Source organism: Falco rusticolus, chromosome 2 (genome assembly GCF_015220075.1).
Source record: "Falco rusticolus isolate bFalRus1 chromosome 2, bFalRus1.pri, whole genome shotgun sequence".
Taxonomy (NCBI): domain Eukaryota; kingdom Metazoa; phylum Chordata; class Aves; order Falconiformes; family Falconidae; genus Falco; species Falco rusticolus.
In genome coordinates this window covers 85,080,641-85,100,434 of record NC_051188.1, presented here as the reverse complement: position 1 = coordinate 85,100,434, position 19,794 = coordinate 85,080,641, and the positions used below count along the sequence as shown (strand labels likewise).

Here is a 19,794-nt window from a genome sequence, read left to right as displayed (position 1 = left end):
AAGTGTTAATATGAACACTATAGCTAGAACTTCAGAACAGTTGAGGCTGGAAGGGACCTCCTGAGGCCCCCTTGTCCAAGTTCCATAGTCGGCAGAGGGTCAGCAAGAGCAGATTGTTCAGTGCTGTGTTCAATGGGGTTTTGAGACTCTCCAACAATGGAGACCCCACAAGGTCTCTGCACAATCCATTCCAGAGACCAACCACTGAGACCAAGTTTTCTTTGTACCTGACCTGAATTTCCCTTCTTCCAAGTCACATCCCTTGCCTCTTGTCCTATTGCCATGCACATGTAAGAAGCATTTGTCTCCCTCTTTACCAGCCTCAAGCCGGGTATTTTTAGATAGCCATCCCTCTCACCCAGCCTTACTCTGAAAGGTGAATAAGCCCAGCTCCTCCGTGCCATGCCCAGTCCCAAGCCATCATGGCAGCCCTGCTCTGGACTTGCTCCAGTTCACTTGTGTCTACAGGGAATGCCAAAAGCAGATACTGTGTTCCAGATAAGTCTCAAGAGAGCTGACTTAAGAGGAGGCATCATGTTCTGATGGTGTGCTGTTGATTCATGTTCATGACACAATTTTGCCATGCTACTAAAACTCTATAAATTGTTGTTGTTCTTAAACCTGTTAATAAATTATAACTTTCTTCATTTCCAAAGAATGTTGGAAAAAAACCCTCTTACAATCAAGAAGTGTTTTACCATTTTTTAAAATAGTCTACTGCTTCTATAAAATACATCAGATAACTTGACAACTTTTACTACAAATCACCAGAATGTCTACTGTGGTGTTAAGGGGAAATGGAACTATTTGTCAGTACCGATCCTTCACAAGTATTTTAATAATTCAAATGATCACAACAGGGGTTGTTTTCTCTCTTTTCTCTCCCTGATACATTTTGCTATAGAGCAAAAAATGGAAAACAACTGTGTAATCCCAGTTGAAGCAGGAAACAAGCTAGATATCTAGACAAATTCAGGTGCTTGACCCTGAAAAGCTTGCTTAGAATTTCCCAGCATTAAATTTCAAATTACATCACTCCAGTACAAAATGTTATAAAATTTTGCCTGCTGCACTTCATAGTTAATAATTCAAACGTCAAATGTAAATGTTCCAAGGGCTGTACTGTCACACTACTGCAAACGTACCTCATAGTGATCTTAATGACATATTTGAGGACATTGTTCTTTGGATTTCCTTTCATCACAGACCTCTGACACAACTACAGCTATATGCAATGCAGCACACCAACAAGGTTTGAGTTAGTTATGCAGTAAAGCTCTCCAAGATAGCAGACATTTCATCAAGATGATAAAATATGACTCTAGTAAACTGAGGAACTCACTGCTCAGAAAAATCAGCCCTCTAGGCAAAGGAAAAGCCACAGAAATAAAGTAACTAATATGGCTGCAAAGTCTTCAATTCTCTATGAGAGGCTGAGCAAGATGACTCAAAAGGTTCTCAAAAGCAGAACCAAGATTTAGCTTCCCCTTTCCAAAGGTGAAGGATAAAGTAATTTACTTTCTTCTTGTCACTAACACAAAATTTAATTTTATTGCTGGAGGAGTCCCAGCATTGGAGAAGCAGTAAGTTTTGTGGCCAGCAGTGGAAAACCCAGGAGGACTGAAATTACTTCAGGGGATTTCTGAGCAGTTCTGTCTGGCACAGCAATGCTTACCCCTCCTGTTCAACTGTACGGACCAGAGTGACTCGGATGCAGACGGTTGTACCTTGCTGGCAACTGAGGAGCATCCTCAGACACCGCTGCTCAACTAGTGCAGGCCCTTGTTGGGGAAAGGACTGGGGAAGGACAAGGGAGAGAGGAAAGAGCAGAACCAGCCACTAACATGGCAATCCAATTTACAGCTTTTCAGAGCAGCTGCCTGGAGCTTGCTTGAGTCTTGGACTGAAGAAAAAGTCAGTGGAGATCACAGTCTGATTAGTGGCACTATACAAAGACTATTTTAACAAGAAATTAATCAGATTAATATTTTTCCTTAAAGCTTTGAATCTAGGAGAGCCAAAGAACGCACAATACGTGGTGCATAGGTAAATGGTAAAAGCACGGTATCTGATTTATCTGGATCATTTAGGAAGACAGGAATTCTGACCATGTATGTGCTGCAAGTCACCAGTGACCAGGGCTAAGGGGCTACATCCTACCTGCAGTAATTACCAGCGCTCCTGTCTACAGGTGGCACTTCATTAATCATACAAACACCGAATTCATATTCTCTTCCTTATGAATGTGCATGCCTTCAGTCTTTTCCAGGCAACAATTAATTCTACCAAGGAGTATTTTGCTAAATTCTCATGGTTTCTGAATGTCTCAGGACATCCTCATATTAAAATAAATAAATAATAATTTTTAAAAAATCATGCTAGCAGGAATGGTTTTTCATCTCTTCATTTATGTACACATCTTTTCTTGTTATTTTGTTTCAGTCAAGAAGCACATATAAAAAAACATGAACAAATTAACTGATATTATAGATGTAGAGATTAAGCCAGAAACCTGCCTCTAAACATAGCATCCTGTGACCTAGCACTACCTTCTCAGAACAAAATCCTGAGTGAACAAAGAGGCTTTACATTTGTTATCAATATCAACAGGTTTTGCCAGACCAATGGGAAAAAAAAAGTAAGAGCAAAGGGTTTTTTAAATGAAGAATAGCATATTTCTAGACTCAGTCTTGAAGACTTTAACGAGAGATCTTCCGCTGACAATGGTCCTTAGCAATTAAAAAAATAAGTTTCTCAAAACCATGACACTGTTATAGCACAATTATGTAAAGTCTTCAGGCAGACAATTTATAAAGGAGAAGAGTGTCTTTATTAACGGCACACTGGCAAAGCTTAGCAAAAATTTAATGAGTAAACTAAAAAAAAGTACTTCATGAAAAGACAATCTTATGAAACAAATAAATGAATCTTACATGAATCTTACATGATTCAGCAGAAGATTCAAAACCAGCTTGCCTTGTTACCACTCTGGAAACCATACACTCATTTTGCATATTATAGTCAAGTTTTCATAGCCCATCCTATCCTTATCAGTTTATCTGAAACAGGCTTTTGAGACAATTATTCTTTTTTGAATTGTATGTTGTATTATTCACAATGTTTTCATTTCCTACTAGCACTTATGGGACTTGGTGTCTACCGATCTAGGCAGCACAAAACAAGCAGAAAGAATAGTCTCTGCCTGACAGATTTATATTTTAAATATTGTACAAAACAGAACTTGCAACTTTATTCATTACAATGGTATAAACCTGAAATGATGGCAACTTGCCTGAACATAGTTATAGCTGTCAAAAAAGTTAGAGCAACTATGGTTTGGTTTTGAAATTTCTTGTCTTTTCCCTCCTTTCTATAACATGGATGAATTCAGGGAGCTCCATCTCTATTTATTTATTTTTATAATATTATTGTACATTTGCCTCGAGAAACATGCTTACTCTCTCTTCTCCTTTAACTTCCTCTGAAATGGGCAAACAATACTCCCCTGATTCTGTTAAGATGATTACATTTTATCTGTAAGAAGTAAAATATTGCAGAAAGCTTCTTTCTTTCCCTTGACTAAGAGTAAAGTCTTAAAACCAAACAATTATCAGCATCAGTCTCTAGTCTGTCCATTCTGTTCAACAGGTCCATAAAAGTACCTTTTTTCTTTTCATGGAAATAATTTGCTTAAATATATTTCTGTACACACAGAATTATTTTTTCCCCTATTTTTTTCTTTTTTCTTTCATATCCCTCTCCCCCCCCTCCCCTTTTTTTTTTTTGGTGAGGGGAATAGTGAGGCATATCCCTGACTATCTCTGTTACCTTTTAATGATAAAGTGATAGCTTGTACTTTTTATTATAATCTTTAAGAAGCTAGTTCAGTAGCAACACAATAGTCTTTCATCCAAGATAGGTCATAAATACAAGCACGGTCAGTACCAATCTGAACTGATCCTGTGTAACATGCAATATAATCTTTAAAATTGAGGTTCATGGGACAGGCGTTCTCCTCTGGTGGATGATGATTACACTACAAACTCCACAATACCTTGCAACTCTGCTTGAATCTATCATCACTACATTTAGCTGTTAAACAAACTGAAGTCAAACACATCTTGGAAAGCTTACAGCAAATTCCCTTTAGTGTGGTAGGAATAGTTATTCCTGTGTTGAATATTAAAAGGGATAATCTCCACCTGCCACAAAATAAGTGGCTGCAGAACACATCAAATACCTGACAAAAAGCAGGGCTGAATGGTGAGCAAAGCTGAACAGTGTACTTTGAATTATAAATTTATGACAATTTAAATAGATTGCTTAAGATTGGTTTAATAAAACTTAAGTAAGGAATACAGTAAATCAAAAAATCCACTTTATTTATTTTGTTTTTATTAACTCACAGGGCTACCTATATTTAAGACTTACCTTCTTCAGTGTTACACATGTATGTGAGGTGCTTAAGAGTATATTTACATAAGATTCTTAGACATTTTAGTTGGACTCTAATACAGCTCTTAATCCAAATGCCTTCTAGTATGTTTACAAGATACAACCAGGCAAAAAAAAATCGGTCCTACTGTCTAATGAGTGCTAAGTTAAGAACTTTTTACATATACAACACTGATCAATGTACTGTACAAGAGTCAGCAAAGACTAAGGGCACTTAGAGCCCATGCGTCTGCTTTTCCTCTGGGTAAATTCCCCTGTAAAAAGGAAAATAGACATGAGGATGTCACTACTGTAAAAGATTAAAAAAAAAAAAATCACAACCTCAGCTGACAAATGGCATAGGAATAGAGTAGCTTGTGAGATAGGAAATAAAGTAAGAAATACCATTACAAAAGATTCAATCCTGCTAAATATCTTAAAATATTTTAAGATATCTCAAGCAATTGTGGGTTTCTGTAGATTCCCCAGACTGATTTCAGCTGACCCTCCCATGCACACAGACCACCATTAATTTTAGAATTTCTGATGATAAATCCTTGCTAATTAAATACGTTCTCGCACAATTTTCCACAGACTTAAGAAATTGTATGTAACTATGAGGGCACAGACTTAAGAAATTGTATGTAACTATGAGGGCTCATTGATATTTTATATATATATATATACTTACATAAAAGCATTTTAATCAGATGGCAACACCTTGAAGTTTTTAATACAAGGGTTCTAGTAAATATATTGGGTCTTACCTCACTATCCAAATTCAAGTACTTAAGTTAGGAGGCTAATCTGCTAATGCATAGGCTGTTGAGGAAACCAGACACCAATGCGAATTTCTTGCTTGGACTTGCTTGCTGAAGGAGATTATTGCTCTCTATTGTTCAGGTATTTGAGCCTAGTAAGCCTACCTAGATAATACAGCAGGCTAAATTACGTAGCAATAGTTAAGCAAAGCAATTACACCTCCCCAGCATATTCCTATGATGTTCTTTTCTTATTGTACCCTGAGAACACAATTTGCATTCAACAATCAATAAGTAATTACTTTTTATCTGAAAAGCATAAACTCTTTATTCATTCATTGTTGAAAAGGAACCAAGAGCCCAATCAAAGACCATTCAACTATATGGAAAAATTCTCCAACTTACTTTTTTTTTTTAATCTATATATCCGATTTCCCTTTTGGACATTTATAAATGGCTGCATACTTGGTTCTAAAAGAAGAGTGAACAACTATGTTAATGGCAGCCATGAAAACACTCACATGGGAAAACTGTAACCCTGCAACCCAAAAAAGAAAAGAAAAAAAGAATCTATGACTTCTTACAGTATCCATTTTACTGCTGTTCAATAAATAGCGCATAGTTTTCTGTTGCTTTTGCAAAGATGCCAGGCACTTGCACTACCTTTGATTTATTTCTGTTCAAGTTACATAAAGAAATGTCTGAAACCATGTTAATGCACACTATTGATCCAGTAATAGTAATAGATTATATGGCAAAACGTATTTTATTGGCTAAAAATAGGGGTTATAGAGATAGGATGCTCTGGGGTGTAGCTCAGAGCATGGGATGCTCTCACTGTTAAAAGCTGAATTATTTTTTTATGGTATTTATGGGCCTTAATTCAATTTGCTGTTTGCTCATTTGATGTATCACTCCTCACAACATAAATTCTATATGGAAGTAAGATAATAATGTTATTTCATGCTGCAAAACAGTTTGATTTAAACTGAAAATATTTATTCTGTTTATGAGCAGCTTTTTAAAGCCTGTGACATGCTACAGTCCAATCTGAAAGTTAATATCACAGAGGACACATACTTACCTACCCAGATGAGATTGTGTTAGCCTACTCAGATTTCTCTAATGTATCGTGGTCAATGAACAAGAAGATCAACTTCATTGTCCTAACTGCATATTTTATGAACTGTGACAAGTTTGTTATAACTCATTTGCTCTAAACTTTTATTCTGAGATTGCAAAAGCACCAAGAGATAAACTCAGCAATGTCAACAAGCTCGGTGGCATAGTTCAAGCTGTGAAGGTTCAATAAATAGGTCTGTAAACATTGCAAATCAACACAGCTTTTGATGAAATGTCAAGCAAGACAGAGCTTAGCTATATTCAGCTCAGCTTGAACTCATAAACCATTAACTGGCCTCTGTAGTTTCCAGAGAAATGTATCTTATGAATAAAGCACAAATATTGAAATAGAAATAAAAATATTTTCTTTTTCTTAAAGAGAGAAGATTAATATCTATTTAAGAACAGGAGACAATATTTTAATCATTCCAGTAAAGACTGATTTATAAAACCATCCAATATGACAACACTACACATCCTTATGATGGAGCTACCATTTTTTCACCTCCAAGTTTGGAAAGAATGCAAAAAGTAGGAAGAGAAAACAAAATTAATTTTGAAATACCAGAAGATACTTCCGTTTTGAACCACTGCAAAAATCTCTGGTTTTTTTCCTGCATGACGCAAGAAAATACTGCTTGCCTCAGAGAACACACATATTCACCTTCCATTTTTAGAAAGAAGAATAGAATAAAAATTTTTACAATGCATCTACATTTATTTATACATATATATAAAATATATATAATGCTATTTATAACAAGCTAGCATTATTTTTTTTTTTGCCACATAGTGGAGCATTTATTACACATATACAGTAAAATAGTCTCTAAAGACTTATTTCCAAGTGGCTTGAAAGATATGAGGTTACTTTAGCTACTTTTTAGAATCAATCCTCTGCAGACAAGTCTATGCAATTACCCTAGACTGAATGCAGGATTGTTTTTACCCGATGGCCCAGTTTCCAAGCTATTTCTATATCATCAGTTGAGTAATTCGTTTGACCATGTCCAAATTTGTTTGCAGTAAACTTTACATCTTTCTGCTGTCTTTATAATGACAGGCTCATTTAGTAAAACAATTAAATACTCTTTGATCAGCTAGCATCTATTATCTACAACTGTGCAAACACTCAGTATTGTCATTTGAACACATTACAATGTCCGCTGGCAGGGGGAAAAAAAAAAAAATCTGTTTAACCTAATAAAAGATTTACCGCATGCAAAAGTTTGTTTTCCCTTCTGTATTAACACCCTGTTGCTATTCTTGAACCAGGTTTGAATTTAAAAATAAACCTGTGCAAGCCACGGATATCTGGCAGAAGGGAGCTGGTGCTGTGACGGGGCCAGTCCCCTCCCAGGAGCCCCATTTGCCCTTTACCTCAGAGTCCTCTCCGAGGAACTTCCCACAGCCCCCTGTACACAGCAGGCAGCGCCTCTGCCAGCCACAGACATCCCAGGAGGCAGCCAGCTGACCTAAATGCCATCGTTAGGGTTGTGTTACTACTGCTCTTCACTCTTTTGAATATTCCTTGTATTCATTTACAGCCGGTACTCACCCGACGCATCCCCTGGCATTGCCGGCACTGCAGTGTCTTGCTACCTTTGTGGGGAAGCGGACAGTTGATTTCCCCGTGGGTACTTCTCTCTAACACATTCTCTGAAGTAGGAGAAACCTGGAGGGAGACTCATTGCCAGGTGCAGGTGACACATACATGCAATCACCCTCCAGCTTCACAGGCACAAAGGGAGTACCCTCTTCTCAGAGGCTAACAGGAGAATTATGTCCAGTTTTGCTTTCTTAAACAACAGCGAGGTACTCTCCCAAGGCACGCAGCCAGTGTCTGCTGCACTCCCTCCCTCCTCCCTGAAATGGTTTCTCCCTACACAGGCTCAATCTACCTGATTATATTCTCTCCTAATCAGTAATCTCAGTTTCCCCAGCAGTAGCAGCCCTCCTCCTCCACCCGGGATTTCTGGAGGGCAGGCTGCACCAGCAGAGCAGCAGTGCTCTGGGGAAGCAGGGCAAGGGAGCAACATTTTGGAAACACTCATGTTTCTGTCTGCTTTTTGTTAGAATGCTGGAGTGCAGCGCATGTCTGCGTGTGACACAGATTATCCTTCCTGCTTTTACAATCCCATTCAAAGAGGGTTAAAGTCCCTAAGAAAAGAAGGCTGCCTGCTTCATCAAACAGTAACCGCTTTTCAATGCGTTCTTCTTTGTGTATCCTTTCCCTAAAACTATTTTACATCCCTTTCATACATGACAGTGTTTTTCCATCTGTGGTATATTCTTCCCCAAATCTAGTTAGCAAATAAAGTAGAAGAGGTATGATTCCTTTCCCCTCCTTTTTCCACTTTTAAACTTAAAGAAAAGGGGAAAGATAAGTGCAACCCATATTACCATAACCAACTTTAACATCACCTGTTGTCTTTCAACAAACACGCTTACTCTAACCCCAAAAAGCTTGTTTGTGGTTTTGTTTGGGTTTTTTTCTTTATTTTTTTAATAACTGAGAGGGGGACACACAAAACAGTTTTCCTCTTTTCTTTTTTTGTCCCGATTATTCCACTCTTATTACTGCAATATTAACTTTTATTTTCCTGTAAAACTTCTAATCAACATTTAAAGACTACCGCAGAATAAATTCAGAAGTTCTTTTACTAGATAACGGGCTTGTTTTAAAAACATTTGTCGAGAGAAAGCAGTGGGCAAAGCATCGATCAAGGAAAGATTTACACTAGTATTTCAACCGGGCCGTACAACGTGTGGTCTGTCAGGCACAGCACAGCATAAAACTGTGACAGCAAAGAGGCAGGAGACGTGGAGATAATAAATACTCAGGACTACTCCATTCTGAGATAGTGTGGTGCTGTATTTAAGCATTATGAAGATCTTTAAAATCTGGTGATTTTATTAACTAAGCTAAACTGGCTGTTGTGGGCAGTGTAAAACTGGAAGTTATCATAAACCTTGGAGTCTGTGTAGATTAAAAAAAAGTAATAGTATTAATTAGCATTCATTTGATAGCAGAGCCAATCAAGGGGAGGGGGGGAAGGGGGAAAAAATATATATAATCATAAACTATATAGCACCCTCCTAACAAAAGTGGATGTCTATTGTTCTCAGTTTTCAGCACAAAAGTCCGGTACAGTGATGCTTCTGAAGGAACAGTCAGCCTGAATATTACTGTACGCTCTGACTTGAAGTGGCTTCTTCCACAGTTACCATGGTCAACCACCACTCCTCCCTCCCCTTGCATCCTGCATTGAAAGTAGCATCACTGTTGCTGGAAAGGTCCAGCTTCATGGTCCTCCTAATACCTCAATAGAGTTTGTTAGTAACAATCTGTTTCTTTCTCAAAATTTAATTTTTCTCCCAAAAACATGCAATACAAATGTTAAATACAAATGTTATTTACTTGGTTGATTACCTGTTATCATTAAACGCAGCAAAACCTCAAATCCGGCAGTTCAGTTCTTTTTTAAATAACAAAATTAAAAGGTAAAAATTAATAGAAAAGTAGAAATCTAGAAATCCAGATATTGGGGCGGGGAAAAAAAAAAAACAAACCACACCACAAAACCCAAAACTATGCAGGCATTGATCTGACATGATGGAGATGTTAACACATCAGATACATCTCCTTTTGTGCTACCCTAAAACACAGACTGTTCAGAAAAACACATTCTTCCCCTGCAAAGCAGGGCATATTTTCTATAGGCCACTCCGCTTTTCACAGCGGAACTTCCACACAGATTTGAAAGGTTACAAGCATATATACTAGACATTTTCATAAACTAGTCTGTCCAATTTACTAAACTTTTTTCCACTTCAGCTGCAAGCTAATAAAAATATAATAAATTCAAGTAGGCTCCAGCGTGAATTTAACTTTGCTGTGCTTTCTTTTTGTCACCCAAAGGAACATACCCAGCCTCTCTCTGTTTGCTGTAATAATCCATTCAACTGAAACTAAAGGTCATTTCATGTTCTATTCAGGGTTGTTGACTTATCAAGGCTTAACAATTTTTTAGGACAACAGCCTAGAAGGTTACTTGAAAGTAGCTTTAAGTTAAACCTGTTAGATTAAGCTATTTGAACTACTCAGTCAGTCATGGAAAAAAAGACAGCCACTAAAAGTTTTTTAATGGAATGCACAAGACAACAGAGCATCTAGGCACATTCCTTATGCCATTTACAGCATGGGGGATGCCTCTGTGCTACCAAGGGTAAGTGTATCTCACACCAGAATAGCATGTTGCTGCATATCTGGAAGGCTCAGAGATGCAATTTCAAGCCTCCGTTATGAGCAGGACAGGCTGCGTGTTTACTTTCACCTGTTTTCTAAACAAAATTCAGCAGAAACTGTGCATGACTGAACATGTATATGATGGTGAGCTTATTCCAGTGCTAGCATAACGCAGAACAAGGTTAGTAAAGTAATTACAAATAGGGATGCTATGATCATCTCCATATAATATAGCTCTTTACTCTGTAACTCTGATAACATGAAGACCTGTCACATCCATGTCTTGAAGAAACAGGTGCTATAGAAACACAGCACTAGACACAGTGCCTATTCCCAAATATTCCAAAAATTTCACAAATTTGACATAATCATGAAAAGCAAGGAAGAAATAGAAGAAAAAAAAAGAGTAAGTCCACTCATTAACATAAATTAATAATTCATAATAAAATAATGATTAGAGAGTATAGAGGAATCTAGCATGAGCTAGAGCACATTGCTCAATCTCTTAATTTCGGCTGGGAAGAAGAAATAGCAATTTTCAGTGCAATCTACTCCTCCTTACAGAAATTGTTTTCCATCACTTTGCAAAAGGGCAGACATGCACTGCAAAGGGCAGTTGCTTCAATCTCTAGTCTGTGTGTCTGCACCACAGGAACATAAGGACAGGCCTCAGCTAGAAAAGATCTTGTTAAAATATTAATTTCACAGAAACAGTTACTTTTTGTCATTTATTTTTGTTGTGCATTTATCAAATGCTTTTCTGGGTTTTTTTTCTCCTAAGCTCCACAGGAGAGTTACACTTGCTTGTAGGAAGTCTTGACTGGGGTCATTAGCTGATGTAAGCAAAAATACCCCTAAATGTTAAAGCACCATTGCTTAGGTTCTCTAACACCTAGACAAAGTTATTGCAATTCAAAAATTAAGTGCTTTCTGTGAAAGGAGGGAATTTATTTTTAGTGTTACAACCTGCAAGCAATCTGAACTAATGACAAGTTGGTCCACAACTGTTTTCTGTCATGTCCAAAAGAACCATAAAACTCCTGTCACACACAGCCTTTGAGGTCATGCATGAAATGTAGCTGCAAATCACCTGGTGAGAAAAGCACGTCTAAAATCATACACCACAGTTCAGCCTTGGATTCTTCCCCCATATGGGATTCCTGGTTTTACAGAGCCATACTTTAGGGGTCCGCTCTTGTTCTCTGACCTCTTTCCACCTTGTGGGCTGAAAGAGCTGCACAGAGTGCTCAAGGACCATCTCTCCTGCCCAACACAAATGCCTTCACCAGTTTCTCACCTTGTCGTGCCTGCCACAGTCTTTTCCTTCCTCCTGCATCACTAAAGCCTCTCTGCCACTGCTACCCAGCAAGTGTTGACTGGTGAAAGGAGGGTGTTACACAGAGCAGCTGTGCCATATAACCACTGAGGAACCAGCTGCTGTTACAGGGAACTCAGCCGTTGAAAAATAAATACCATGTAGGTGGTTTGATATTAGAACAAAGAGCTTGTTTGTCTTCCTAAGTAATTTGGAACACAGGAGAGGAACTTGCATGTTTTTGAAAGAAAAAATCAGAGTTTATACAGACACTATAAGGAGTCCTTACAAACTGCTCATGAGAAGGAGCCTTCTACAAGGAAACCTGTTATATTCTTCTGTAATTGAGAGCTGTTACTACTGAACGAGCTTTATACAGAAATACACATTTTCCTTAGATTGAAGTGATTTTTGATAATCTGGGATTAGAAAAAGAATAGCTAGAGCAGAGGCAAAAAAAACCCCAAAAAACCCAAGCCAAAAACTGCAAAGGCTTTTAGAAAGAATAAATTGATAAAATCACAGGCAAAATCCTGATTTGCTGAGGTCAAAGGCAAAACTCCACTGGAAATTGATTTTGCTTCAAGAGCAAAAGTCAACATCTGCTCTATTTAGTGTTGCATTATGGAAGAAGATAGCTGTTCATTTGTGCTGTGCTCGAGAGGCCTTGCTGAACACTAGAGCATCTCTGTATACTTTCCTATAAATATACACAAATAAAGCTACTCTTATTACATAATTATATAATATAAAATAAATAATATATTTTCATATATTCTGTCACACTTTTATATAACTTTTTAATATATATATATATATGCATGTGTAGATACACATAATTTTAGCATATCCTTATATTTCAGGATTTCGGGGTGGGTGTGTATACATTTTTGAACCACAAAATTCTGTTTTCATCAACAAGCTCCCCCATTTTTGTACTTCTGTCTTATACTTTTTCTTACCAGTGTTACCAAGTGATAACAGCCTGCCAAGGAAGCACACAGCTTTTAAAACAGTGTTATCTTAAAAGCTACAGGATATAATAATATTTTTACTTTTTTTTTTTTTTTTCCAAAAAAAAAAGGAAAATAAAAGATCATTACTGCTGTATCATATGCAATCCCTGGAAGCATCTCAAATGACCCAAAAATGTATTTCCTTATATAAGGTGGCTGTAAGTTGTCCATTTTCAATTCCTTTATACATTCACAGTTTGGACTACCTGATCATATGTAAGCCTAACTCAAACGTGTCTATTCAATCTAACATCTTGTTTGTGGTAATAAAGGACTGCCTCATTAGGTGAGGAATTCAAAATGTGTAAGTTTTGCCACATGGTTATAATAAAGCAGAAAAAAACCCTATCTCTTGCAACGGTTTTTATCATCCCAGGCTGGAGGATTACAAGTGTTATGTGCTAGTGAGTCATTACCGTGCTGCCCACTGTAATCTGCCTGAAAACTAATGTATATATATATATGAGAAATAGCTATTTGTAGTCAGAGGTGTTTTCAGGAGTAACATACCTAAAGTTTAAGACACAACAAAGATTTGTTAGATCCTAATTCTTTCCAAAATTACTTCATCACTGTAAGTATATGTATTCTGACTCAGTTTCTCAGGAATATTCAAGGACTGCTATTACTGTAGCAGTATGATGACTACTTGGTTGAATGGAGATAAAAAGCAGTTTCAGGCCTGGAAGACCATACATATTGAATTTAAACTGCGCACATAGGAACTAAAGATATTATCAGCTATAGCATAATGTACTGAAGCTTGTCCAATTGTCAGCTGGTGTTGTGATAAAGTAAAAGAAACGTTATTAAATCCTTATCTCCATGCAAACCCACTCTCAAAAACCAGTCAGACTTTCTAGGGTACCAAACTACAAAAAAAGCCAACCTTATCTGCAGACAACTGTCAGAAAATCATAAGAAACAAATAATGTCTGCTGGATGTAATGATTTCTGATAATTTTATAAACCAGTTTCACTGAGTTTTATAATCCCAATTTGCTGTAAATTGATGTTTGCATGGAGTTTGGATAATGTCTTAATTAGGCAAGCTAAACAGTAATAAGTATTACAAGATATTCCAGTCCCTGCTTTCTCTTGTAAAGCTTTTCTGTTGCCTCATGCTTCCTCAAGCAGTGGCAGAGGTCTCTAGCAGAGTTCCCCAGACTTCTGCAGGGCACTCCGTACTCTGTTCTCCTGCACTGCCTTTTCTTCCTTAACTTTTGATCCAGTTATATTTATTTTTCCATTTGAGCGCTACAAGAAAGCATCTGGGACAGCTTCTAAGCGAAATCACTACCTCAGCCTCCTCAAAATATCTGTGCTGCTCCATCCTTCGTACGCTGCCCCTGAAAAGCACTGCTTTCCTTTGTCTAGTTTCTTATGACAACTAAGGTAAGGACCAGGGTATTTGGGCACTCTCAGAGTACGTCTGTGTTTGCTTAAAACTGAACAGCCTTGGCAAGATCAGTTTTAAACCAGACCCCTCATGAAAACAGGCTCATGCTGTATACATCCTTGGGAAGCCTTGAAGGCTGGACCTTACCACCAGAGCACCCAGCATTGCTCATGAAAGACAAGCGAGCTATAAATCCAGTACACTTGAATCAAGAAAAGCACAGCAGATTTTCCCTAACCTTCAGTGTATTTTTCCCGCCCTGTATTTCTTTGGAGCTACAGACCCCTTCATTTCTTTCCTGATTTTTTGCCTTTGTTTTACCTCGTCTTCTGATTTTTTTCATTTGCCTGAAAGTCTGGTTCACTTTATATCCCCATTACATGGTCTGTCTTTACCTAAATAAAAAAGAGCTTGTCTTCAAGAAAATTAGAGCTAGGAATTACATTCTGTTTTCAGTAAAGCTTATTCAGTCAAACTTATTAAAGAAGGAAAAACATCTGTTTATACTCAGGAAATGTGTATTTGCTTCAGAATATATTCTGGGTTTCATTGACTAGCACCATTACTCTGATCCCACAACTATACATTGTGCCACCCCCCCTCCCCCCAGAAAACAAACCACCAAAACCCAAACCAACCAAAACCAAAATTGCAAACATCCAAAAAGTCAAGTAGAACATCTCCAGCACCACATTACTGACCATTCTGAAGCATTAGTTTTGTACTCAATCACAACTTCTCTTAACCATTTTTTTTCCTGCATTGTCTCACCCAGTTACAAAGACCCATATTGCTTGCCTTGTGAAACCTTACAATTACAACAACAGCTGCAGCCTGCTGTAAAACAAAACCTTCTTAACATACATCTCACTGATAAGGCTTAATTCAATTAAATTGACCATTAAGATTAGTGTAAATTGAATTGCTCTCTCAGACTTGCTGATAATCTCTCAACAGACCAATAAATATGGGGATTCCAAACAGAATGAGTTATGATGCTCAATCGAATACTGTCGTGTGTCCGCCCCTGCTACCCTCCCTTACTCACCTCCAAAACATCACAGGGATTACACAATAATTTGCTCTAGAAGGCTTGTCAGAGATTTGATATTTTGATCCCAGTTAATTAAACAGTCCTAAGTCTGCATACAGAAAGCAAGTTGCAAATGTTCACTATAACAATACAAACTGACTTAACATCTGAGACACAGATTGTAAAATACACTAAAATAGTCATCATTTCAGTTGCAATTATGCAAAAAGTAATGTAGACACTGGACCTGAATCCAAGCTCAGAAAGGTTAATGAAAGAACACAACCAGAAGCTAATCTGCATTATTCAGGGCTTTTTAATCTTTAAATAAAAACATAATAATAGTAATAAAAGTAGGTTTTATCTTCTTACTCTCCCCCCCCCCCCCCCCGCCCCGATCCAGAGGATAGGAACAGTCATTTCTATACTGCAAGAAAATAGGTTTGTGAAAATTATTCGGAAGAAATTCTTTACTGTGGGAGTGGTGAGACACTGGCCCAGGCTGCCCAGAGCAGCTGTGGATGCCCCATCCTGGCAGTGCTCAAGGCCAGGCTGGATGGGGCTTTGAGCAACCTGGTCTGGTGGAAGGTGTCCCTGTCTGTGGCAGGGGGGTTGGAACCAGATAATATTTGAGCTCACTTCTACCCAAAACCATTCTATGATTCTGTAAAATATCAAACAATGGTTACACTTAAGAATTTTAGAAGAATGATTACTCCCAATTCATTGAATGATAGTTATCTTTAAAAATAAATGATATATAAGGAACAATGCAAATATTAATGAATTCGGTGATTTTCATAATCATTGAGACTTTGATCCTATGCTGTGGAAGCCAGTAGACAGTTTTATTAATCAAATCAGTAATAATTTGGTCAAACTTTCTTCTATTTGCAATCTCCTTTCAGAGACATATTTGGAATACAGGGACTGGTATTTCTTTAAAACATATCAACATACAGATAGATTCAATGATTTCCTCATGCATTATTTCTGAATTGTCTCTACATTTTCAGACTAACTCATTATGAGACTAGCACAAACCTCATTTTTTTTGGTTTTTCTGCACAAGTCCTTTTTGGTTTTTTTCCACATACATCTGTAGCATAGTAATGTAAATTTCTAAGTGGAACTGCAAAGATCATAGCTTTTTCAAACAGACATACCTGAAGTAACATGGGGATTTTACCATGTTTGAGGGATCATGCAAGGGAAAATGTAATCATCCTCATGCATGCACAAATACATGCTCTGATCATACGATTGGATATACACAGTCTTGTGTCAAAGACTGACTGAATTTTTATCACACAATGGGGAAAAAGTGTCAGGCAGCAACTGGAACAGATTCATTACTCTAAAGATTGAAAGTCATCTTTAAAATTACAGGTTGGGTACCCCTGGCCTAGCTGAACCTCATTAATGGCAAAAAAAAAAATTGGAAATCTTGTTGGAAATCTGTCCTATTTTGACCATTTTTGATTGCTTGCCATTTTATCTAGGTTGTTAAGAAAAGTTTAAGAGGAAAGTACTGTCTGAAAATATCCACATTGAAATAAATCAGTAATAGTGGGCAGCTATCAATCCAACAAAAGAAAGTATGTAACGATATCAAGATGATGCTGGACAAGTTCAGAGTAGCAACAGCAAATTTTTAAGCGTGAACAACACAAAAGAAATATTTCTGCTTCTGGTGTTCTAGATTTCTGAAAGAAAAGCTGTAAATCTATCTTAAAACTATAGATGTGGTACTAATGATACAAGAAGATTAGAGAGAAGTCAGTATAATCTTAATGGTCCCTTTAACCCTAAGGAATCACATCCATTACAGTTTTCACTTGACTTTGGTTCATGCCTTTACCTCTCTGCACATGCAATGCATTATAAGAAGAGGAATTACATAGTTCCTAAATAACCTAAGACTGATAGAGGTCCATTTATTCTTCAAGTTGAAGTTGATTCTAATTAAGAAACTCTCACGTTGTAAGAGGTATGTTCCCAGGTCAAGATTAACAACCAGCATTTTGGGGCTGATAAACTGGGTAAGTGTATTTAAAATTAGACAGACAGATATCCAAACATCATAAGCATAAAACTCTACTATGAAATTTATTTTTTTTTAATGGAGTAGTTCTAATGATATCATCATTGTCAAATGTTGCTTACTCTTTGATATGAAAATATCACTTACTTTTTATGAATTCTCTATGAAACGTGGTAATGACTTATCAAATGGGGCTACTAAGATGACTCCCGTACATACAGTACAATTAAGATATAGCAAATAAAACAGCTTCAGTTTTGTGGTCATTCCAAGCTTAAAGTTAAATATATGTGCACACAGTTGTACAACTGGGATTTAAGACATGCCTACAGTTGTTTGTTGGTTTTGTTTTTGTGGTTTGTTGTTTTGGTTTTTTTTCAGTACGAACTGTTTACCGCTCTAACCAGCACTGTCGGCAGTTTTGCAAACTTTTGAACAAGTAGAAAGCAAGCAGAGGTAGCTATAAGACAAGTTGATAAACTGTTGATCATACACAAACATTTCAGAGCTTTTTTTTATTTTTTTCCCCTTTTCATCGATCTACAATAACATGAAAGTCTAAAAGTAAAGAGGGCAATCTTACATTTTATTCTTTAAAACAAGATGAGATTCTAGTTGTGAGTGGACACATAAATCTTCACTAAGTAGGTCAATAGGTGTGAAGAAAATTTCCAATCACAACAGTTGCTATGCTGACATACTACTCCAACCAACCCAGTTTTAACTTTCTGCTTGCAAACTGTACTGAGAATTAATAAAACAGGGGCTTTGCTTTCCCCTTCTGTCTTTTTGCTTCCTGCTCCACCATGCTACTCTTCAGCACCCTTTTTTTTTTCTTCTTCCCTTTCTGGGGAGGGGTGGCGGAGGCAGGCCAGGGGGATGTGTTGGGCTGCCCCTGGTTCTGGTGGGCAGGCCGGTGCTGAGGAGAGGGGGAGTGACCTGGGTGCACAGGGCAAGGCTGTGCTCTGCTGCTGCTGGCTCTGGTCACCACTGTATTTCTCTATTTCGTACCTGCATTGGCACAGAGAGTGTAGAGACTGGTGACCTTCAGGAAATGCTCTAATGCAGTCAGAACTGGAATTATCATTACTCACAAACACGCTGCTTCTCTTGTTACCCAAATTAGCAATGTCTTATTGACCAGACAGACTAATGAATTGCATAATTCATTACACAGCCCCCCCTGGTTAAAAACAATATTTTTTTGGTCCCTCTTCAGCTTTTCAGTATATTCCTTGCCTTCCAACTTGTACATGAACTACAGGTTATCACTCACTATAAAACAAAGGTTCAGCTGTGTTCTTGTGCTCTGTATACAGTGCTCTGTGCTATGCTTAGTCTGAATGGCAAATGGGAAGGTGAATGTTATTTTAACTAGAAACAAACTTTCTCAAAGATCTCCAAGAATACTAAATGATGCCCTTTTAAGTAGATCAATGCTTAGTGTACTGTAGCTGTCAAAAATCCCACCCATTTCTCAACAAGACTTACTAAAATAAATACACAAGGCATTAAAGAATATTAGCATCTAAAAGCTTCTCTTTTCCCATGAGCTATCAAGTATTGACCAGGTTTAAAAAAAAAAAAAAAAAAAAAAAAAGTAGCAGGCACTTACAGCTCACTTTCTTCTTCAAACTAGGGCATATATTAAACAGGCTTTTAAGTGCTTTTGGCAGACTGTCAGCGTGATCTGACTTTCAGTACTTACCTTAAAGAACAAGAGAGGGAAAAAACTGCTGTTCCTCTCTATAAAGCCTGACTGCTTAGTGCTGAAAAGAACTGATGGGAAGCAGCTAATTTATTTGTTTACATTTCTATTGCAATTCAACTGATATCTTACTAATTGATTTTTGCAAAATAGCAATGTGTAGAACCATCAAAATGCAAAGTCGCAGTTAGTTCCACCAGAGTCCACTTTTTCCTTGCCCACAGAGACTGGAGAACCTTCTATCTCTCAAAGCATGTTCAAACAGTTGTACCTCCACAAAAATGTGTTTTAACAACAAGGAAAAAGAACTCTCTTCATATTGATGGTTTTATTTTGCAACCACCTTGCTTTACTTTTTTTTTTTCTTCACAAAGCCACTTAATCTTGGGCTAATGTTGCCATAGTGCATTTTTTTCTCTCATTAGTATAAACCACACTACAAGGCAATGGAAATAAATATATCAGCTAAGGTCTGCATCAGTGTTTTGAAACAGATATTGTATCTGCTTTTAAACAGATAGTGTTTTACATATCAGGAGCTTGATGATGGGGACAATAGAGTTGAGTGTTTATGGGTAAGAATCCAGGAGAAAGCCAACAAGGCAGATGTAATGGTGGGAGTCTGTTACAGACCACCCAACCAGGATGAAGAGGCAGACAAAATAGTCTATGAGCAGCTGGGAGAAGCCTCACAGTTGCTAGCCCTTGTTCTT

The 19,794-nt window shown here is 37.5% G+C and overlaps 1 protein-coding gene across 9 annotated transcripts in view; it reads right to left on the bottom strand.

Annotated features, from left to right (window-relative positions):
* Positions 1 to 19,794, bottom strand: part of DMD (dystrophin) — a 1,095,710-nt gene that overhangs the window by 1,029,907 nt on the left and 46,009 nt on the right. The window contains exon 1 of one of the 9 annotated variants that reach the window (XM_037376981.1): positions 7,876 to 8,136. The exons of the other annotated variants lie outside the window; for them this stretch is intronic. Coding sequence (XP_037232878.1) covers positions 7,876 to 7,894 — 19 coding nt within the window. The 5' untranslated portion in view covers positions 7,895 to 8,136. Of the gene's footprint in view, positions 1 to 7,875; positions 8,137 to 19,794 lie in introns of those variants that run through there. 9 annotated transcript variants of the gene reach the window in all.